The sequence below is a fragment of the Eschscholzia californica genome, unplaced genomic scaffold (assembly GCF_041429995.1).
Source record: "Eschscholzia californica isolate CP2 unplaced genomic scaffold, dmEscCali1.0.p SCAF_6, whole genome shotgun sequence".
Taxonomy (NCBI): domain Eukaryota; kingdom Viridiplantae; phylum Streptophyta; class Magnoliopsida; order Ranunculales; family Papaveraceae; genus Eschscholzia; species Eschscholzia californica.
This window is the reverse complement of record NW_028238483.1, coordinates 14,450,465-14,473,451: the sequence shown is the minus strand read 5'-3', so window position 1 is coordinate 14,473,451 and position 22,987 is coordinate 14,450,465. Positions and strand designations below refer to the sequence as shown.

Below are 22,987 nucleotides of genomic sequence, written 5' to 3'. Positions count from 1 at the left end.
TTAAAATTTCACACCCCGGAAACTATTTAGCTTTCCCCAAAGCGCCGGCCTTAGTAATTGATATATTGAAAATCTCATTTAATACGGTGATAATTACAATATTTGATTCTACTGTATATATATGCCTCGGGACCATTATACAAGATCAATCAAGAATTATAGAAGCCTGACATTCTCCTTACCCAAAGAAGTCTTAACGAAACTTGAAAGATAAGATGTCTTACCCATGCTTTGGTCCTCCATGTAGTTGTATTTTTTCTCTCTTTGATAGCATATCAAGTTTTTTTTTTTTGTTGAGAGATAGCGTATCAAGTTTAAAAGGTGTCAAAAAAAAAAAAAGTTTAAAAGGTGTCAATTGTACCACAATAGTTCTTTTGTCATAAAATTTTGAGGGTATAGCATTTTTGTATGTGTTTGTAAATCTTAGTAAGGTAAAATCTGGTTTTGCAGGAAAGTCGAGATGGCCGGAGTTATTGGGTAAAAAAGTAGACGAAGCAATAGCAGCAATTCACAAAGATAACCTAGTTGCACAAGTACTTCAATTAACCCCATGACATCATCCTACTGGGGATTATTGTTGCAACCGCGTCTGGCTCTATGTTGATAAAAGGGGCGGTACTGACGTACTGTTACTCGTGTTCCCCTCATCGGATGATTTTCGTCAACCTCTTTTACTTAGCTATCATAAAAATACACATGTTTTCTCCCGTAGATTGTAATCTCGAAAATCGACGAATAAATCAAAACTTGTGATATTCAATACTCCCTCCGTCTCAAATTAAGAGACCCAGACTTAAAATCCTTCAAAATTTTCACGTATTTTTTCTTCCACATATACCCTCATTTAATGTTCAGATTTGTGTGATTCCTTTTTTAGACTAAATCTAAAATGAATTCCTTTACCGAAAAGAGAAATTCTATTCATCCCTCCATTTTGGTCCCTCCCCCAGCCCTCCGCCGATGTGGCAACATATCACTTGAGTGTGGAGCAATTGGAGAGATAATTGGGAGAAAATATATTCCAATGATATGTCGCCACGTCGGCGGAGGGCTGGGGGAGGGAGCAAAATGGAGGGATGAATAGAATTTCTCGTATTTTTTCTTCCAATGATATTATCAAATTATTTTGGGTAACAATATAATTTGTTCCTAATATTAGATGTATTTTTCTTTTAAATTGGATGGTATTTTTTCTTCCAAGTTAGATTGTTATCAATAATCAAGCAAATACAAATAGACTTCTATACAATTCCTCCATTGACACAAATATTTTCACAAAAAAATTGTTGAAACTTGAAATTTTTTTGGAGGTAAATTTAGATCCAACTTAAATTTAAATTTTTTGGAGGTACAATTTGGTTGAAACTTAAATTTTGTCTTTGAGAGTAAAATTAGATTTAATCAATCAAAAAGTATGCCGCCAAAACTTGATTTAGACAAGGAATACAAAAATTTGAGCTTTATATATGTCATGACTTTCATCTTCATACACAGTGTACCCTTTAGCTAGAGTAATTTTTTGTTTACCAAACTAGAAATTCAAGTCCATACTTTCTAAATCTCTTTAGTTCTCGATGTCCGATCTCCACTTGAATCCCTCTAACTTTGTTTCTAAGAAAAAAGTTTCAAATCAAGAACAAAATATTCGTAATAAAAAAAATTAAGTATTCTTAGTTAGGTAATTTTGATTTAGTTACCTTTTTGGTTGTTGGCCAATATATATTTGAGCACAAACGTGTAATATAGAGATAAGGGTAATGTTGAAAATTTAATGAATTTTATATGATAAAAAGGGAAATGAATCTTTTATTTTCAGACAAACCAAAAGGGAAACTGGGTCTCTTAGTTTGAGACGGAGGGAGTATTTTGTTTGTTGCTTAGCTTCATATTTAACCTAATCCCACCCCTTCAATAACCTTGATTTGTCTACCATTCAAGATGCATTATTTATTTCATTTCACAGACCCCAAGCAAAAGAAAAATGAGGAATCAGATTCAAAATGTATATACTTACCTATTTTTGAGGCTCACTCAATCATGGATGCCACCAATATATTAACCTACCGATTACGTACCAAGTCCTTATTAGGGAGGGCTTGTGAAATAATGATATTGGACCTTAAATATCAAGCCCAAATCAGACCTTGTTGTAACAAAAACGAAGCCAGAATCAGACCTTCATTTCCACAAAAATTCAAAAGAAATTGATTGAACTTTGATCCATAGTGCTTAAGGCAAGAAACATGGCAACCGAGCTTGCATTGGATAGCTTATTTTTATAAGAAAGGGGTCCCCGGGGAGAGAGGGGCCACATGCGGTTGCACTGCTCGCACTCCCTTACCCACACCCAGAAATTTGAATGAATTTTAAAGAACTGCCGCAATTTTTATGGAGTAAAAAAATAATTATGGTTTGTATTTTCCATATTTTTTGAACGATAAAATTGGAATGTAAATGACTCGTACATTTGGTAGGTCTGAGAGTAGTTTTGAAGGCTAATGTGTAGTGCATCATGGCATCAAACACAAACTTCTCCAAATTCTGTTCTCGTTTAAGAATGTCTAATTTTGATGATTTTGGATAAGTTGAATTATGTAATATCTTCCGGTTTAGCATGAATACTTAACGAAACAATGAAGTAATGAAATATTTCTATCCTTTTTTCCCCATAATGTTAAATGTAGCGGGGAATGGGTTCACGCGTATAATATTTTAATAACGATTACAAATGACAAGAGGGAATCGAAACAGTTCTAAATCGACAAAGACGATCGAAATTCATTTATATATTTGTTGGACCAATATAGTGTGGCTCCACCTTTTGCAACTTTGGTGCAGTTTCTCTCTGCTGCCTATATGCTAGCACATTGGTTTTGGTGGAATAGGAAAGTTGGCAAGTGATAGAAAACATCATCCTTTGAGTGCAGTTGAAGCATGAAAATAAATAAAGAAATTGTTGCCCAAACTGAAGGGAAGCTATGGGTAGGCTCTCCCTGGTGTTGGTTCCATAAAAAGAGGGATGACATGAACTCTCTGACTGAGTTTACATGTGATACTCTTTCTCCTCTTCAACCAGTTAGCTATACTATACAGCGGAGAAATGCATCCCTCTGTTTAAATATCTGATGTTGAAGTAATTAAAGTTACTGACTGAAATAGGAGTTGATGTTGGACCATTCCTAAAAAGAGACACAGGAGAGAGAGAAAAAACCTTAGAAATTGAATGGTGAAAAAAGAAAGAAGAAAGAGACACAGGATAAGTAGTAGAAAATGAGAGATAAGATAGGTTAATTTACTCTCTCATTAAAATCTTTAAATTTAGCGGCATGTTAAAGACAAACGTTTAACCAAACAAATTTTCATATGAACGAAAAGTTTATGTTTATTTATTTGATTTGTGTTTATTGGTAAGTGGTAACATTGTTTTTATTATTGATGTACTTATTGTTGTTATAGTTTCTACTATTGTCAAGTGAATTTCTTAAGTATCTGAGATTAAATTATTTTTGCCTACTGACCCAATTAGAAATCTTGTGAAGTTGTCAGGTGCTCAATCCCTCCATTGCTTTCAGCAAAAAAAAAAATTTCTCCATTGCCAACATTTTCTCTTGTAATCACATGTGGTTCCTAAAAGAATATGAATAAGTTTTATGTGTGGAAACCATAAACCTCCCTTTTATATATATATCGGTAATGCTACTGTGCCCAGCTGGGTGACCAGTAAATTGCCCAGTCCAGTCACCCTGCTGACGTGGCACAGTAGTTGAATTTGTTGACCTAGATCTTGGCCGTTCAATCTTGAACGGCCAGGATTATTTTTAAAAAAAAAAAAATTTCAAAACCCCCCCAAATTAAAAATCAGACTCGGGCTGCCTCTCATCTCTCCCTCCCTCTCGTCTCCTCCTCCCTCTCGTCTCCCTCTCAATCTCTAAACAAATTCGAACCCTAACATCAAAAACTTACTCATCTCTCCTATCTCTCTCTATTTTGAATTTTCTTACACAAACTTTGATGTTTTGTTCTCAACTCAAATTCAAAATAAAAAACCCTAGATGACAACTTCTGACTTTGAACCTGAAAATCAAAGGAAATCTCTATTATTTGGAGGTGAATCTCAAAGATATTTATCAAATTTTGAAGATGAAAGGTTTTCAAATGGTGGAAGTGAATATGAAAAAGATTTTTCGAATTTGGGTTGTGAAACTCAAACACCTAACTTTGAATTTGAAGGTCAGTAAGCATCATTATTTTTCTTATTCATCCTTTACTTTTTAGATTGATATATATATATATATATATATATATATATATATATTTAGTTATTTTGTTTAAGATTTTATTTGACTTGATTTAATAATAAATTACTGTAGTTGAAGAAAAGTTTCACACTGATCAACATGTTGAACAAGCCACAGACAAAGAACCAATAGTTCCACCTGAAATTGGAATGAAATTCAGTACTGAAGATGAGGTGTTCGAGTTTTTCAAAAAATATGCTAAGATAAAAGGATTTTCAATTAAGAAGAGATCAAAAGTGAAAAACCTCGATGGGCATGCCACTTATATAATAATTTCGTGTTGTAGAGAAGGCAGCAAAAATGCTAAGACTACCAAGTCATTGAATCCTAGGCCAAGTTGTCGATTAGGTTGTCAAGTTAAGATATGTGCAAAATTTGAATTAAACGGATTTTGGAAGATTTCAAAAGTTCAGCTAGACCACAACCACGACATTACTCCTACATCATCTCGGTACTTCAAATGTAATAGAACTATTAGTAATCCCGTGAAAAGACAACTTGAGTTGTGTGATAAAGCAGGCATCACAGCGAATAAAAATTTTCATCGACTCGTTGTTGAAGCTGGTGGGTACGATAATGTCCCATTTACAGAAAAAGATGTTCGAAATTACTTAGATGAAAAAAGAAGGGAACGATTTGGTAAAGGTGATGCAGAATCATTAAACAATTTTTTCTTAAAAATTGTTGAACAAAGAAATGGGTTCTTCTTCCAAACTGATTTGGATGAAGATGATCGGCTAAAAAATGTGTTTTGGACGGATGGGCGAAGTAGAGAAGCATATAAAGAATTTGGTGATGTTATCACATTTGACACCACCTACAAGACAAATAGATATGAGATGCCATTTGCGCCATTTGTAGGGGTTAATCACCATGGGCAATCGATCCTTTTTGGTTTTGGCTTAATCACAAAAGAAGATACTGAATCATTTGTTTGGCTCTTTACCGCTTGGCTTGAGTGTATGGATAATGTTGCCCCGAAAGGTATCATTACTGATCAGGATGCAGCTATGAAACTCGCAATTGAGAAAGTATTTTCCAATACTAGACATAGATGGTGTCTGTGGCATATAATGAAAAAATTGCCTAACAAGTTTGGTAGTTACACCAATTACGAGGCAATAACTACAGCTTTAAAAAGATTGGTATTTGACATCCAAATAGTAGAAGAGTTTGAGAAAAAATGGTATGAGATGATCAATACCTTTCAGTTGCATAATAATGAATGGTTACAAGGATTATACGGAGAGAGACGAAGATGGGTTTCGTGCTTTGTGAAACCATATTTTTGGGCAGGTATGTCTAGCACTCAGAGAAGTGAGGGAACTAATGCTTTTTTTGATGGCTATCTAAACTCAAAGACGACACTAAAACAATTTGTGGAACAATGTGTTTATGCTTCCAAGAAAAAAATTGAAAATGAGAAATTTGCTGACTTCAAGTCTTTCTCGCAAATGGTTCCATGTTTGACTACATTACCAATGGAGAAACAAATTCAAAATGTATATACTATAGCAAAATTTCAAGAGTTTCAGTCAGAGATTACTGGAAAGATATATTGTTATTCGATTTCAACCCGTGAGACGCACATAGGGGTAGAGCATAAGATAGGAGAGGAAATTTCGGTGGGCGGTTATTCAAAGAATGTGACATTTATTGTGCTCTTCATGAAACCTACTACTGAAGTTCGGTGTTCTTGTCATTTGTTCGAGTTCAAGGGGATAGTATGTAGGCATGCCCTTCTAGTGTTACAACAAAACCGAATCTCTTTATTACCCGAAATTTATATTGTTAGACGATGGAGAAAAGATGTACGTAGGTCTCACACAAAGATGGTGATTGAAGTGGATGGTCAAAAGGGGGACTGTAGAGGAATTGCGATACAATATATTGTGTCGCAAACTTAATGAACTTGCAGACTTTGCTTCTGAGCATGAAGACCATTTCTTGAGTCTTTCGGAATGGGTTGATAATGCGTTGGAGATGTATAAGACGAGTCAACCAATTGCTTCAAGTGTGAATGAGAAGATAGATGAGCCATTTGAAGAAAGTAACGGAAACATTAATATCCATGATCTAGTAGTTACTACTCGCAAAGGACGTCCACGAGAAAAAAGATTAAAACCGATAAAAAGGACGAGTAGGAAAACAGCAAAGGGCGACACTCTCCCAAATACCCAATGATTCGGTGGACAAGAATATTTGTAAGTTGTTGTTTGTGATTGTCTTAGTATATTTGAACTTGGACAATTTTTTTTGTTTATGAAACTAAGTCTATGATTTTCTATGTGCCAGGTGAATCTTCGCAGCAAGATGAGTCAAGGAGATGAAAAAAATATCACAGAAACTTGAGGACTATGTAAACTTCCTCACTCTTTCACTTTCATTTCAACTTGTATTATTTGAACTTGTTACAAAATTTCTTAGTTCTTTCATATACTAATGCAGGACTAAGTTATTCATGGGGGTCTATAACTGAAAGAAAGAGGAAAACGAATTTTGTCAAAGCTGAACAGAAGTTATTTAGCCGAACAGAAGTTATTTAGTTATATCTTTTATACATCAATTACTTATCTTTAAAACTTGGCATTTTGAGATTGATTTGTGTTGAAAACAGATTTGTATCCGTCGAATTTTGTCAAAGCTTGAATGTGTTTATCAATTGTCTTGAGCATTTCAATGATTCGATCAATGTGTTTATCAATTGTCAAAGCTTGAATGTGTTTATAAATTATTTTGGAGCTATTTGATATGGATCATGTTGAAATATGTTGGCTGCATTTGAATTACAAAACCGAGGTTACTTCCATGGTTGAGCAGATAAAAAATATGTTGGTTGCATTTGCTCCTAATCCAGCTGAGAATTGGAAGGAGAAGGATCGTGCTATATACTTGGTTGTGATACCAAAGCAGCTGAGAATTGGAAGGAGAAGGATCGTGCTATATACTTGGTTGTGATACCAAAGCATGTCGCAGTTGGGCTGATGCCTGATGTTTATGCAGTCGTATTTTATTCGCTTTCGGTACCGAAAGTTCTAATCAGGAATTAGAACAACAAATGACTCAGGTTTAGCTGAAATAGAATGTTCACTCATACACATAAGAACTGGGTATTTCAATATATTAAGCATCACAACCTATTTCAATATATTAAGCATCACATAAGAATGTTCACCCGAATTTGTTTCTAGTGTTCATGATTTCCAGAGTAACTTAGATTTATTTGAGCAGCGAAAAAACCCATTACTCTTTTCATAGACTCCATAACTTTTTCCGAGTTGAAGGTTCCTTGAAATGAGAACAAAGAATAACGGAGAGAAATTGTAATATCTAATACATAACCATGCAACAGTTCTGTATCTCTGCTTCCAAATGGTATAAATATTGCTGATTATCATTGAATTTACAACAAAAGAATAAAAGACTTTATCTTCAAAGAACAAAAGAATTTTTATACACACATTATCTAACAAAGAACAAAAGAATTTTTAAACTTGTAAAGGAACAAAAACACTTTATCTTCTTCTATCGTGGAGGGTCAGAGATTTGATTCATTTCTACTTCTACTTGAGTAGATTCTTTTTGACGGTTATACTTTTCAGCTTCTCTGGCAGTTTGAATATCAGACTGAAATACATATTAACTGATAGCCGTTATAACGAAACGAGGAACTAATGCTGCGATTAGGATGGAAAATAGGCAAAACCAAAACGATGCAGTACTTGCTGCGTGAAAGATAGCCCTGCAAGGAAGAAAATTGAATGTGCAAATCAGCATCTTTTTATTGGTAGTTTGGATCAATCGAAACCCAATTGGCCATTGAAGATCTGTCATTGATATGGGGGTTTAGTTCGACGACAGTGAGCATGGGACTTGGGAGGACAAAAATCAAACTCGTATCATATGAGATTCACATATAACTTATAAATGCAAGTGATAGAGAGAAAAAAAGGGAATTACCAGTAGCCGGGTAATAACGGTATAGCATCAATAATGACGATAGCAATGAATGTTGCAACTATAGATCCCCATATGGCTGCGTGAGTAATCCATGACCATCGAAATACATCCATGGCCAGATGAATATTTACCAGTGCTACCACTGCAATTGTCCATAGATCTCCAATGCTAGAGAGGTCTTCTGTACTTTGTCTATAAGCAAAAAAAGCAACAAAGAAGAGCACCACACTTTGCCACACAGTATCGATCATAGTAATAAAAAATAACTTCAGATTGTAGCTCTCATGTCTTTGACCAGCTCCGTAAAGCTGAGGGTATTTTAGTAATGTTTTCCGGCTCAAATCCTTGTCAAGAATCCCAACAATGACCGTCGACAATGAAGCATAGATGACAGAATAGAGCACACTATTCCATTCATTAATGGCTGTTGTCAGCGTGAAGGTAGTATATAGTGTAAACCTGTTAGAGAAGATACACATATCAGCCGGCATAAACAGAAAAATATGATAATAGAATCAAACTTGGAATGGGTAAATATATATGAAAATTAATAAGATAGAGGTGGTGCCAGATTTAGACAATTCAGACTCGTGCGAGTCCATTGAGACAACAAAAACGCAAACACCACCTAAGAAGATTGAATTAGATCGAGAAGTACTAACCAGAATAGCATGACCACATATACAGCATTCTTATAGAAGTTGTACAGAATCATATATCCCATACGCTGGTAATTCCAGTGTCCATGGACCAACAATAGTGGAACCAAAAATCTAAACTGACCCATGGCAAAATCTGATGCCATAACTGCTTGTCTTCCCTCTTGACCACTGATGCCAATTCCCACATCAGCCATTTGGATCATCAAAACATCATTAGCACCTGCAGGAAAGTAATTAGAATGACCAAATGAATTGCATATCGATCAACTTTCTTGAGACTTGAGAGTAATATAAACAATGATAGCAACTAAATGAATGCTTACCATCTCCAATGGCAAGGGTCATGTCATCGGTTCTGTTCTTTATGAGGGAAACAATGGCAAGGGTCATGTCATTTAGAATGACCAAATGAATTGCATATCGATCAGCTTTTTAAATGGTATGATCAAAACCTGAATCTTTATGTATCAATTTGTTATGAACAACCCCTAAATAAGTTATGAACAAACCAAGTCAAATAAAATCTTAAACAAGATAACTATAACACACACACACACACACACACACACACACACACACACACACACACACACACATATATATATATATATATATATATATCAATCTAAAAAGTAAAGGATGAATAAGAAAAATAATGATGCTTACTGACCTTCAAATTCAGAGTTAGGTGTTTGAGTTTCACAACCCAAATTCGAAAAATCTTTTTCATATTCACTTCCACCATTTGAAAACCTTTCATCTTCAAAATCTGATAAATATCTTTGAGATTCACCTCCAAATAATAGAGATTCCCTTTGATTTTCAGGTTCAAAGTCAGAAGTTGTCATCTAGTGTTTTTTATTTTGAATTTGAGTTGAGAACAATACATCAAAGTTTGTGTAAGAAAATTCAAAATAGAGAGAGAGAGAGATGAGTAAGTTTTTGATGTTAGGGTTCGAATTTGTTTAGAGATTGAGAGGGAGAAGAGAGGGAGGAGGAGACGAGAGGGAAGGAGAGATGAGAGGCAGCCCGAGTCTGATTTTTAATTTGGGGGGTTTTTGAAATTTTTTTTAAAAAAAAATAATCCTGGCCGTTCAGGATTGAACGGCCAAGATCTAGGTCAACAAATTCAACTACTGTGCCACGTCAGCAGGGTGACTGGACTGGGCAATTTACTGGTCACCCGCTCTTACGTATATATATATATATATATTGTTAGCAGTTTGCATGAATATGTAATTGACATAGATAGATATACATAAGAGCGGAAAGAAAAAACATAAAGTAGGAAATAGTATATACAATATATTAGAGAGTCCAATCTCATCCAATATCCTTAGTCAATTATTTTCCAAATCTGATTATTATTACCGTTATTAATACCCTCTCGCAAATTGAACTTCGGAGAGACGTAAAGGTTAAATTTGGGACAAAGTTCCAAGAACCGGAAATGAGATAAGTTTTTTGTCGAAATATCAACGGGGTGATCATGAGATGGGACAAACTGAATCTTCACTGATCCGCCCGTCACCTTTTCTCGAATAAAGTGGTAGTCCAAAGCAATGTGCTTAGAACGACCATGAAACACTGGGTTGGCAGTCAGGAGGATGACATTTTTATTATCACAATATATACGAATAGGAGTAGATAGATGAATACCCAATTCCTGAAGAATATAACCAATCCAAGTTACGTCAGCAGTAGTGGAGGCAAGTACTCGATACTCAGCTCTGGTGCTGGAACGAGAAACCGTAGGCTGCTTACGAGCACTCCAGGTGAGAAGATTTTGCCCAAAAAAAATGGAGAACCCGGATGTAGAAATTATATTTCATCCATAAAGGTACAGTTGTTGCTTATTTACTATTATCTAAATATGGCTTGTCTACATCCTAATTATTAATTTGATTCAAAATTATCAAAAATCAGTCATGTAGACAAGTAAAAATTCTAAATTAGACAAAAACAAACATTCTGGTTACAACTCTATTCAATTTAGATTTCAAGTTAGATTTCATATCTGACTTCGAAAATAACATACACCCTATCACATAAATGGAAATTATAGTAAATGAATGTTTATTTAGATTTAAGAAAAATAGAATAACTTTTATGCACAAAATCGTTGATTGCCCAACATATGACATGCTACAAAGCGTACTAGTATACATAATGTACTAATGTAGTACCGTACTAGTGTGCATGTATCACTACTAATTACTAAATATAACCTGCACTTTTTTGTACTACAAAATTTACTAAGCACGTTATACAGTTGCATGTGCGCTAACTTGGAAAGACATTCGACCAATCGAAGTCTTCATACAGAGAGGTTAATTTTTTTTTTTTTGTTGAAATTGATGCTTTCATTAATACATAAGCGTATTCTTACAATATAGATTAACTAAAACATATGGGACATTATTACAGGACTTAGATCTATTCTTCTTACGCGCCCATTTGGCTAATTTATCAGCTGGGACATTTGACATTCTCTTGGTATGCGTGAATTTGACGTTGTCTAAGCATTTTTCCATCCCTTTGATTTTCTGGATGTGAATCATGGATTGCCACTGTATCTTGTGTCTCGGGTTCTTCAAATGGAGGATAAGATTCTTGTTATCACTATCAATAACGATCAGCTTTTGATTGTTTTCCACTGCCCAGGACAAGCCCTGAAGGATTGCTATTGCTTCACTCTCTTCGCTAGTTCGAGCTCGAGTCACCATAACTTTAGCAGCCACGAATTTCGAAAGATCATTATGAACGATCATGCTAGTGCCTATATTCTCAGCAATATTAGTAAATGACGCATCAACATTAATTTTAACATAAGGTGCAGGTGGAGGTTTCCATTTTTCCAAAACTGGAGGGGGATGGTTTACCATAGAGTTAATAGTTTTTGGAAAAGCTAGAATCATATTTATCACAGTTCTAGTGTTACTAATTGAGTATTGAAAACAGTGATCACATCTGGTTTTCTATATATGCCAAAGGATAGTTGCAAAGTGGATATCATTCGCTGTGTAACTGTTTTGATTTTGGTCCTGCCAAGACATAATCCAATCTGTAATAGAGATAATGTTAGTTGAGATAATGTTGAAATAAAACCATATATTTTTCGCCAAGGGACAATAAAGTAAAGCATGTTCTATAGTTTCTGTATCCGTGCAATTAGGGCAATCATATAAATTTCCTATATATTTACCTATTCTATCCCTAACTGGAAGAGCTTTAGAGAAGATTTTCCAAATGAAGAGTTTAATACGCGGGATGGCGGGGAGGGACCAAATAAAGTTCCAGTTGATCAGGGGACTAGGAGGGGAGTGATTCGAAGTACTAAGATGCTGATACATAGATTTGACCGAGAATATACCAGATTCAGTGAGCGTCCATTTCATTTGGTCATTGCCATCGTTGCGAAGAGGAATAGCTTTGATGAAATTTTGAGTCTGAGCATTGAAGGTGATTCTAAGAGTGTCCTCATTCCAGTGATTATTGATGATGAGTTGAGACACTTTGACCAGATTCGAGGCATTTGAGTTCGCGACCGGAGTAGAGATGCCTGGGATCCAGTTATCAGTCCAGATATTGATATCATTGCCATTGTGAACTTCCCAGGTAGTAAAGTCATTGACCTGATTAAGGTGCTTTCTAAGAGTTTTCCAGTTCCAAGAATGGTGAGGTTTGGCTGGGCCCGGATAGTCAGAGTTTGGATAGTACAGGGAGGTTAATTACAAATACAAGTATACAACCATAGTTCTCAAAAAAATTAAATATATACAACTATTAAATTGTAACACTCTGATGCCTGCTAATTGTTGGAATTACTAGCAATCATGTATAGGTTTCTTACAGTGAAGTTGAGATGGACTTTGAAACTGCTTTAAGAATTCATTAAGACAACTAATAACATTTTTTTTTGAAGGGCGCGTCTATAGGGGCCTCCTCAAATTGTTGTAGCCTGTAGGCGCCTCCTTAGAGGGTTTGACCGTGGTCAAAACCCCGACAACTGTAGGCGCCTCTCTTCGTGCTGACCAGTCCGAGGCCCAAAGCCTAGTTTCAGACTGGCCCAGTCTGAAATTATACGGATTGTCCATTCCGATTGGTTTCAGGACTGATCCAGTCCGAGACCATGTATTGGGTCTTGGAAGTGACATGGCCGAGAGTTTTTCATCCTGAATTTCACAAAACTCGATTCCTTTTATGCTTCATCTAGGACTTCTTCATTCCCAAATCTAGGGTTAATTTTTCATCCCTAAATCTATAGTTGGTTTCTTCATCCCCTATCTAGTGTTTCTTCATCTCAACAAAACCTAAAACCTTAAGCTTCATAATTGATGGTCTTTTTATTTCTTTGAGTTTGAAGATCTAAAAAGAAACCTAGGGTTTTTATATTCTTCATGATGTTCAATTTTTGATTGATTAATGAGTTTTTGTTGATAGCTTAATAGATTTTGTTAGGTTTGATCTTTGACTGGTTTGTGAGTTGAGAATTGGGAGAGAAAGTAGAGAGAGAAAGAAATTGACGTAAAAGTGGAACAGAAGAGGAGGCGCTCGTGGAAGCGCCCAAGCAATTCTGGGAGGCCCCTACAACACTTTTGGGAAGCGCCCATAGCCGCACCCTATTTTGAATACACCAATGAGTGGAGAAACCTTAGATTAGATTAACTTTTGTTCTGGTCAACAAGATCTTTTTTTGTTACAAAGTCAATAAGACTTGAGGTTGAGCTAGGGGCCATGAGTTGAAAGTCCAAAAGTTAGAGAAAATTCGTTCCAAGATCCACCCATAAAGATCTGTAAGTTTTTAGTCGTTTGTCTAAATGCCAAAAATACCCTTAATCAACAGACTTGATACATCTGGTAGTTTGTATGATAAATATGGTAGGCTGTATAATCCATCTAGTAGTTTGTACAATACATTTTAAAATGTGTAATCCATTTTAGTCTATGCATAAATGACTTTGTATGAATCTTAGATGTAATGCATTTCTAGTTCAATATTGGTATATTGTATTTGGTAGTTTATACAATGCATATGTAAGTGTGTAATTGTATCTGGTATATTGTACAAACTATGTGAATACTGTACAATAATTCTGAAAAATGCATGAAAAATCATAAGTAATGCTTGAAAAACATGATAAGTAATGTATTGTACAACTTATGAAATGTTACAATAATGGTTAAATTATAACATACAAATGAAGTATACATTGTATGTAATGTATGGTACAACTAAAACAATGTGACAATAATGGTCAAAATATTAAAGAAGTTCGAAGAAAATACATTGTATTATCATTCCTTAGACATTTTAAAAAATGTACATATTGTAAATCATTAGACAATTAGAACGTACATTCTAAAAAATGTACAAACTATCTAAATAGTGTACTATAATTCTGAAAAATGTATGCAGAATTATATATATAGAGGGGTAAAGTTGGAAGAAGCAGAATTTTTTTCCTGGAGATGAGATTTAGTGCATTGGGATCTGTTTTTGGACTAGATGTGGGTTTATAATTTGTTTTTGGACTTTTGATTCATTTTAAGAGATGAGTGGACTATTAGTACTATTAAGACCTTGTTTTTGAACCTTTGGCCGATTTTTCGTTGTGCTAATACCTTGTGACAAGCTACTTAATAATATATTGCATTTTCTTTCAGTCTAGCATTGTAGCAGAGTAGTTTTCTTTTCTTACTGTTGGAAGGAAAACGTACCACGGCTAAACTGATATAAGTTTGTGGAGGCTTAACTAAAAGTTACTCCAATTTGTAACAGAAAAAACTAATAATAAAAAAAAATCCATTCCTACTATATTTTGTGTATAAGATTTGACCTTGTCCATTTCAAACTATTCTTTTAGAAACCAAGCCCAAGTAATTAGTTCAACCAAAAAGCCCAAGTAATTCGACAAACTTAATATAGAAGTTTTGCACATTGAAAGCTTGGCTGCTAATTAGTTGATTTTATGCCCACCATTTGATTATTTGGACTTATGAAAGATTCAAATAAAGAATCTTTTGCCAAGAAGTTGGAATGGTGAGAGGTTTAGTCTTCGATTTTGAAAGAGAGAGTTCGAGACACGCTGACCATTTTAAATATAAATAAAAAAATAAATGATCTTTTGACTATGAAGACCTGCTCCATCTCTTGCTTTCGAGGATTTTTTAAAAAAACATATTGATGTGCTCGGAAAAACAACCTTACATGTGCAATCAGAGGCGGATCCGCAAATTGATGCAAGCCTGGGCTGAAAAGGTAAAGCGATAAAAGATAATTTTTTATAGGGTTATTTCCCTAATGGCCCCCTACTTTGTGACCAGCTTCCCGCATGGCCCCCTACTTTACAAGAAATACCCATATGGCCCCCTTCAATTATAACACCGTCACTCTCTCTCCTCCATCATGTTTTCTCTCTCTGCCAACTCACGCCACATCATCTATTACGCCACCTCATCACCTTCTCCGGCAGAGGTCGCCGGCCGGCCAAATTTCCGGCCGGCGACCTTCAATTTTTTTTCTCTCTCTCTCTAAAAAATAATTTTTTTTTTTTAATTTCTTCTCACATCTCTCTCTTTCTCTAAACTCCGGCGAAGGGGGTTTCCCTTCGCCGGAGCTGTTCGTGATGAACAGACCGGTCTGTTCATCACGAACACCAGATTTGTTCGTGATTCATCACGAACAGCTCCGGCGAAGGGAAACCCCCTTCGCCGGAGTTTAGAGAGAGAGATGTGAGAGGAAATTTTTAAAAAAAAAAATTTTTTTTTTTAGAGAGAAAAAAAAATTGAAGGTCGCCGGCCGGAAATTTGGCCGGTCGGCGACCTCTGCCGGAGAAGGTGATGAGGTGGCGTAACAAATGATGTGGCGTGAGTTGGCAGAGAGAGAAAACATGATGGAGGAGAGAGAGTGACGGCGTTATAACGAAAGGGGGCCATATGGGTATTTCTTGTAAAGTAGGGGGCTAGGCGGGAAGCTGGTCACAAAGTAGGGGGCCATTAGGGAAATAACCCTTTTTTATATTAAGAGCGCACAGTAAAATAATCTATATAAATTCATGTGCTAGTTAGTTTTATGTAAATTAGAACTTTGTATAATATGTCAAACGGTCTATAATACTGGGATCCTGTTAATATTTTTTTTGAGATTCGACTACGGTCTACGTTAGTCGTTACAAGGCATTGATGCAACATAGAGATGTAATTAGCACGATAACTGCCTAATTTAAACTGAGAATGAAAGAGGCCTAAAGTCCGACAACGAAGAGGTCTAAAGCCCGACAAATTATTACATTATTCATAGCCTACATTACATAGGATAAATCTTGGTGGCAACTGCTTCCACCGAGAGTCGATCCCACGACTTCATGGTTTTAAGAGGGATGTCCAACCGTTACACCAAAGGGTGGTGGACGGATCCTGTTAATATTTATAAATTACTTTCTAGGATAAAATCATTTGTGGTGGGTCCATAACTCGGTTATCCCCATCTCCGCATCTAATTAACCCGGGTTGTGCATGCACAATAACACAAAATTCAAGAATTAATTGAAGATTTGATAGACGGGAGAGAAGTTTTTGTTTGTTGTTTTCCCCCATTTTTTTGAAAATGAGATGGAAAAAAAAATAGTTGCCATTTTCGTGAAAGTTGGAAAGAGAAAGGAGAGTAATTGAAGAATTGAATGATGGGAGAGAAGTTTTAGAGATGCTCGAATTCAAGAGTGAAAAATGGAGTGTTTGGTAGACATTTTAGGAAAACATAGTTAATGAAAAAAATGAAATCATGTGGGGCGCCTATAAGTGTGGGGTGTTAACTGCTGGTCAAACAACTATGGGAGGCCCCTATAGCAATTCGGGGAGGCGCCTATAGAGGCGCCCTTTTTTCTATTCTCTCTCTAAAAAAACATTACTAGGTAGCAAGTGTTAAGGATGCCTTCGAAAATTTTAATGGGCTTGATTTCTTTATTTTGTGTAATTCACTAGGTTTAATTAATTAATAAAAAACAATGTAATTATTTCTGTTTTTGTTGAGAAAACAACTTAATTATATGAACTAAAAAGTTTCCATCTAACAAAAGTAAACATTTAACCACAAAATTTATATAAATAATAAATATTGTTTTTGCTAAAGAATTGATAGGAAAAAAAGTCTATATAAACATTTGTAATTTCACGATTCATTAAAGAAAACACATTTAGGGATAAAAGAAAAAATTATTTGAAAGGTAATCTTACCTAATGTTGGGTAAATATTTTAGGAAAATAAATAAGCCTGTAAACGGTGATCCGAAAATCCGAATCCGATCCGCACTCAAATAATCTCATTTCGGATTTCGGATTCGAATTTCGGATGTCTTGTTGGATAATAGTCAGATATCGGTTTCGGATATAGCTATATCCGACTTCGAAAAAATCCGATCTGATTCGTATTTGAAATCAACGGTTAAGATTCACCCAAGGGATTAAAAAGTAAAAAAAAACTTGATCCTCAACTAGTCAACTTCAAGTCTAAGACTAAGTCTTCAGACTTCAAAGGATTAAAGTTTAACTTCAAGTCTTCAACCTTTATAGGAATTTCAGATCGGATAATATTGTATTTGAATTACGGATCGGATAATAGTCGGAATTTGGGATAATAGTTGCCATGTATATTTTTTCCTCTTCCAAATCTACCCCTCTATCTAAAAGAGGAAAGAGATTAGAGTTAATTCCTATTTAGCCTCCTACTTTGTGACCAACTTTCTTTATGACCCCTGTTTTCCATAAAGTCAAATATGGCCCTCTTTTTTAATGTAAATGTCATAAATACCCTTTCTATAAATACTTTTTCAAAATAAAATTAAATAAAAAAGATGAATTCCACCTCACCTCTCTCTCCACCTCACATCTCTCTCCACCTCACCTCTCTCTCTCCAAGTCACCTCTCTCTTCTCCGAGGTGAGTTGGAGAGAGAGAGGTGAGTTGGAGAGAGGGGAGAGAGAGATAGGTGAGTTGGAGAGAGGGTGAGGTGGAGAGAGATGTGAGGTGGAGAAAGAGGTGAGGTGGAAGTGAGGTGGAATTCATCTTTTTTATTTTATTTTGAAGAAAATATTTATAGGAAGGGTATTGATGACATTTACATTAAAAAAGTAAATCATTTTGAATTTACGGAAAATAAGGGCCCATAAAGGAAGCTGGTCATAAAGTAAGGGGCCAAATAGGAATTAACTCAAAAGATTATCGACCTAGGCTAGGAAGACAGTAACATTCATGTTCCTTTCTACCCACTCTTTTTCTCTCTCTCTCGTACATTACTTGGTTCTTGGAATGTTAATGATGTGTTCAGGATCGGCCCTTAGAATTTGGTGGCCCGAAGCGATTTTTTGAAATGTGGCCCTCGTAAGAGCTTGTGCAAAATTTGTCAAATTGTTTACCAAAATGAAAATTCACAAGAATTATAAGATTATCTCGTAAATAGTGGTATTTTACAAGAATCGACTTCTGCTTCTAAAATTTGTTAGTTGGAGATTATTTTGTAATCAAAAGAAACTAAGAAGGGACCAATGGATCGTAGTTCAAAATTTGTCAAATTGTTTACCAAAATGAAAATTCACAAGAATTATAAGATTATCTCGTAAACAGTGGTATTTTACAAGAATCGACTTCTGCTTCTAAAATTTGTTAGTTGGAGATTATTTTGTAGTCAAAAGAAACTAAGAAGGGACCAATCGATCGTAGTTTTCTCATGTTTTTACACATAGGTACTTGACGAAATCCATGCAACTTTGAGTGTATCTCCAACCACACAAAATATTGAGTTGAACTCTTGATACTCCTAGCGTTGAGGATGGAAGACAAAGCCCCTGATAATAACGGTAACACATAATAATTATATTAATGTATGCAAATAAAATAGTTAAAAGATCTTTAGATTTATCATGTGTTTTTTGACATCCTAGACGATAATATATATATATATATATATATATATATATATATATATATATATACTAGGGTAAACCCGTGCCTCTGGCACGGTTAAAATTAGTTGCATGTTTGTCTATGAAAAAACTTACTAAAATTTCTTAGGCGACAATAATGAAGGAATCAATATAATCAACATGTTCAAAATTCTATTGTTGCGGGACAATATCTAAACGGATAACAACACAAGTGCCTGAAACAAAAAAAAAACACAAGTTGTGTTTTTTTTTTCGCTTTTATTTGCTTTCGACTACTTCTATAAAAAAATCCTCTGTATTTGCACTCTCTCCGAGGCTTCCTTAGTTCGAAATTTATACTTATTAACGTGTATTTAAAATTTCATGAGATTATGTACCTTTCTGTTCTTAGTTCTTATCTTAATAGACTCGCCTCAGAAGACATATCATCTTTTGGGCTATATAACTCGTGACAAGTTTAACTCTCCTTAAATACGCTTGTTAATTTCTTCTTTCTATTCTCTCTAATGGAAACATTATTTTAACAATCATCACATGCTAGAAGGAATCAAGGTAGTGCTATTCCGCAAATAGGCACAGGCAGCTGCCACTCCACTTCCCAGCTTCACCAGGTACCCGACGTCTTTGAGGATCATCTCCACTCCAGCTAAACAACCAAGCAATTAGAGCTGCAAAAGTTGCATTTATAGTAAGATTCCACCAAAAAATCAAATTGACGTGGTTTTCTTCTTTTCTCGTTTTCTGAAACTGACTTGTCTAAATCTAACTCGTCTTACTCAAATGAACCTAAACAAATATTCTGAACTTTGAATCGAGTCAATTCAGAAAAACAAATACTTCCGTTCAACTGGCCAGAGAGTGAAATGAAACATGAAGTAGCTTCTTTTTTCGCATATTAAAGAACTGAAAGTGACATGGTATTCATATGTCAAGCAACATAGGTCACTCCATATTGGTTGTTGTCACTGAACCAAATGATCTTGTACATACTAATGTACATATGTTGTTAGGGGAAAAGCGTTTTGTGTATAAAAGGTAACAAATCTCAACCCAAATAGCGGTTGACCTCGTAAAAATTACTCGCTATATATACATATATATATATATATATATATATATATACACCGCAAGCTTGTGCACAATTTGTTTAATGTTGTACCACATGATGATATGAGAATTACTTGTAAAGCATGTTCAACCCATGAGTTGGGTAAGTCATTGTCCCACATCGCTTGGGAGTGTGTTTGGAGCTCAGACCATAATGGGAGCTCAAGCTTAATAAGTGTCGAGGCCTTCTGGGTGGGCCTCGTGGAGCTTCTATGAGGAACAAACCCTTTGCGCTCGGCCTTGGAGTCTAAAGAGGGGACAAAATCAATTACCGCTAAGACTTGAGTCATCACAGTCATGAGTGATAAAGACGATATTGATGACATTCAAAGTAACTTTTGGTATTATTATCCGGAAAGTGTTGGAAAAGTGAGAAAGTCTGACTATTTATGTAATATTAGTCATATGGCAATAGAGAATTCGAATCTATAGGTCATGGAAAGGGGAAAATGAAGGAACAAGCAAATATCGCATACCTCATTCAAGTTGCCAAGATGGCCAATTCTAAAGACCCCAGCTACTTTGTTCGAACCTAGACCCAAAGTTTAGATTGTATATTTTCCGTGCCCTTCAAACAATTTCTGAACTGTCAATATAAGAAGGAACAACAACTGCAGTGACAGTGTCACTAAACCATTCCTCCTTTTGTGTACAACTTTTCAAACCCCATGCTTCAACAACAAGCCTGCATATATCAAATTGTATGAATATTCTTCTTCTTTTCTTAAACCGGAAAAGTCAATTGAAATTAATCATCAAGAAATTGAGCAAGTTGAATATGTTTTAACAATGCTAATATTTTAACCTGAAAACATTATGGTCTACCAAGTGTCAAAGATTTCTTGATGAACGAAACAGATAACAAATGAACTACCGAAAAACAACATAGGCCTACGAAAACATATTGCAAAGATTTCTTAACGAGCAAAATGGAAAACTGAGAATAAAATTGTAAGGAAAGAAGTGTGCTTACCGAGTTGTTGTGGCAAGATGGGTGTGCCTAAGAATGACATTTCAAGGCCTTCCTCAAACAAGAGATCAAGAGCAGCTCTCAGACCATATAATAACTGAATTGAAAGGGTATATGACCAATAAGTTCCTAATGTCATTTCTTGAGTGAAAAATGTTCAGTGTAGATTAAAAGTCACCTCTGAAAATATGCTTAAATCGCAACTCGTATCCATGAAAATCTGCATAAGAAACGAGTGGGAAAACCTGAATCGGCATGAAGGAATAAGAAGAAAGAATATGAAACAGAAACCTAAAATTAACAAAGCAGGGAGGCATTTAGTTGAGTGTTTCCAGAGAACAGATAATCCACCATGTGCAGATTTTTTTGACAAAAAGAGGAAAATAAAATAAATCTTTAAGCATAAGAGATGGAGTTACCGCGAGATGCTAATTAGATTAAGTTGTTAGACTGATTGTTGCCATTACGAGCCTTATATATCCACCCTATAGATGAAGATCACAAAACTTGATCAAACATACACAAACTAAGATGAACAACCATGAAGATCAAAGTAAACAAAACTATCGGTTGCAGTGAGATTATCTTCTATGACATATATTTATCTAGATATATCAGGAGTCCGATAAAAATATTAACGTCAAAATACCCCAAACCAAATAAACCTAAATCTAATTGTTACTAATTTTTTTTAAAAAAACCTAATTGTTACTTGATTAAGTGGCATATGTCCAACAAAAAACAAACACCATCAGGGTTGGCATCTCCAAATAATATTGTCCATAATTCAATGTCTCTTTGTTGCATTTCACCGAACACCTTTTAACGTTTACCCATTTCACCTCAAGATGAACAAAGATTAAAGATTGAATGCTGACATGAATAGATTGCCAAAAAAATACCCAATTTACTAACATGGGTATGAATAGAAAGTTCATTCTAGAAAGATCAAATGACAGTGTTAGAAACAAAAATTTATGCGAGATTAACTTACCTGAGAAAATTCATCCTAGAAAGGAAGATTCTCTGCAAAAAATGGGAGAGTTACAAGCCAAAATTTATGCAAGATCAACTTACCTGAGAAAATTCATTCTAGAAAGGAAGATACTCGACAAACCAAAACTCATCCTGCAAATGAGAATCGACAAACCAATTCATTCGAAAGTTGTAGTGGAAAGTCAAGTTAGAGAGAGAGAGAGAAAGGGAGTCTGCATACCTAGAATAAGCTCAAGCTGCTCAACAAATGATCCACTCCCAATCTTCCTTTCAAGTTTGAATTTACCCCAATAACACTCTCCATGATCTATACACTGAAGGAAGAAACAGTAATAACCCAATCAAATGGAGATGATTTTCAACAACTCAGTTTTAGGGAGAAATAGTGATAATGAGGGTAAAATGAAAAGGTGTATTAAAGGTGCATGAATTTGATAACGGAAGAAGGAGGACGAAATCGATCAACAAACATTATTTCATGGATCAGAGGAGCATGAGAGGATGAATTGATGGGGTTTGGGCGTTTCCTCTCAACAAATGTGATTATAGAGAGGAAAGTTTCCTTAGTAACGTAGGTAGTAAAAGGGAGAGAGAGAAAGCTTTTCTCATTTATCTGGCTGTTAGAATTAATCATAAGGAGATTGGTAAGGGGAGCTGGAAATTGTTGTTGGGGAGCTGTAGTACAAAATCAATTTATTGTACAACAACTCCCATACCAATTAAGTATTAGGAGCTATTTTTTCGGGTTTGAAATTAAATAATGAAATAAAGAGGGATTAGAAAAAATAGTTACACAATTAAAAAATTGTAATAGTAATTTTTTTTTCCTTTCCTATTTTTTCTTAAACCCTAAATATTTCAACAACAATACCTCTATTTTCTTCTCCACAATCAAGTAACAAAACAACCATTACCAATATCGCGAGATATTTATGATGTTACTTCTTTAACGGAGGAAAAATATATTTTTCAATCGAACCAACAACCACCAACTTAATCAAACAGTGTTAGTATAGATGAAGATCTCTCTCAAGATGTAAGAGCAACTCCAAT

The 22,987-nt window shown here is 35.2% G+C and overlaps 1 protein-coding gene, 1 long non-coding RNA gene and 1 pseudogene across 2 annotated transcripts; 1 reads left to right on the top strand and 2 right to left on the bottom strand.

Annotated features, from left to right (window-relative positions):
• The first annotated feature begins 3,866 nt into the window (after positions 1–3,866).
• LOC147531896 (protein FAR1-RELATED SEQUENCE 5-like) lies at positions 3,867–7,029 on the top strand. Its single transcript, XM_086651100.1, has 4 exons — positions 3,867–4,230; positions 4,371–6,502; positions 6,594–6,657; positions 6,747–7,029. Exons 1-2 carry the CDS (start codon positions 4,053–4,055, stop codon positions 6,203–6,205), a joined length of 2,013 nt encoding a protein of 670 aa, XP_086507226.1. The 5' UTR covers positions 3,867–4,052; the 3' UTR covers positions 6,206–6,502; positions 6,594–6,657; positions 6,747–7,029.
• A 1,225-nt stretch (positions 7,030–8,254) lies between these two features.
• On the bottom strand, positions 8,255–9,310 carry LOC147531895 (phospholipid-transporting ATPase 1 pseudogene; annotated as a pseudogene).
• Positions 9,311–19,193: 9,883 nt separating this feature from the next.
• On the bottom strand, positions 19,194–22,294 carry LOC147531894 (uncharacterized). Its single transcript, XR_015227931.1, has 7 exons — positions 22,155–22,294; positions 22,016–22,066; positions 21,358–21,423; positions 21,117–21,158; positions 20,942–21,035; positions 20,445–20,653; positions 19,194–19,529 (listed from the first exon to the last, which is right to left on the bottom strand). It is a non-coding gene; the product is annotated as an uncharacterized LOC147531894 (long non-coding RNA).
• Positions 22,295–22,987: the final 693 nt, after the last annotated feature.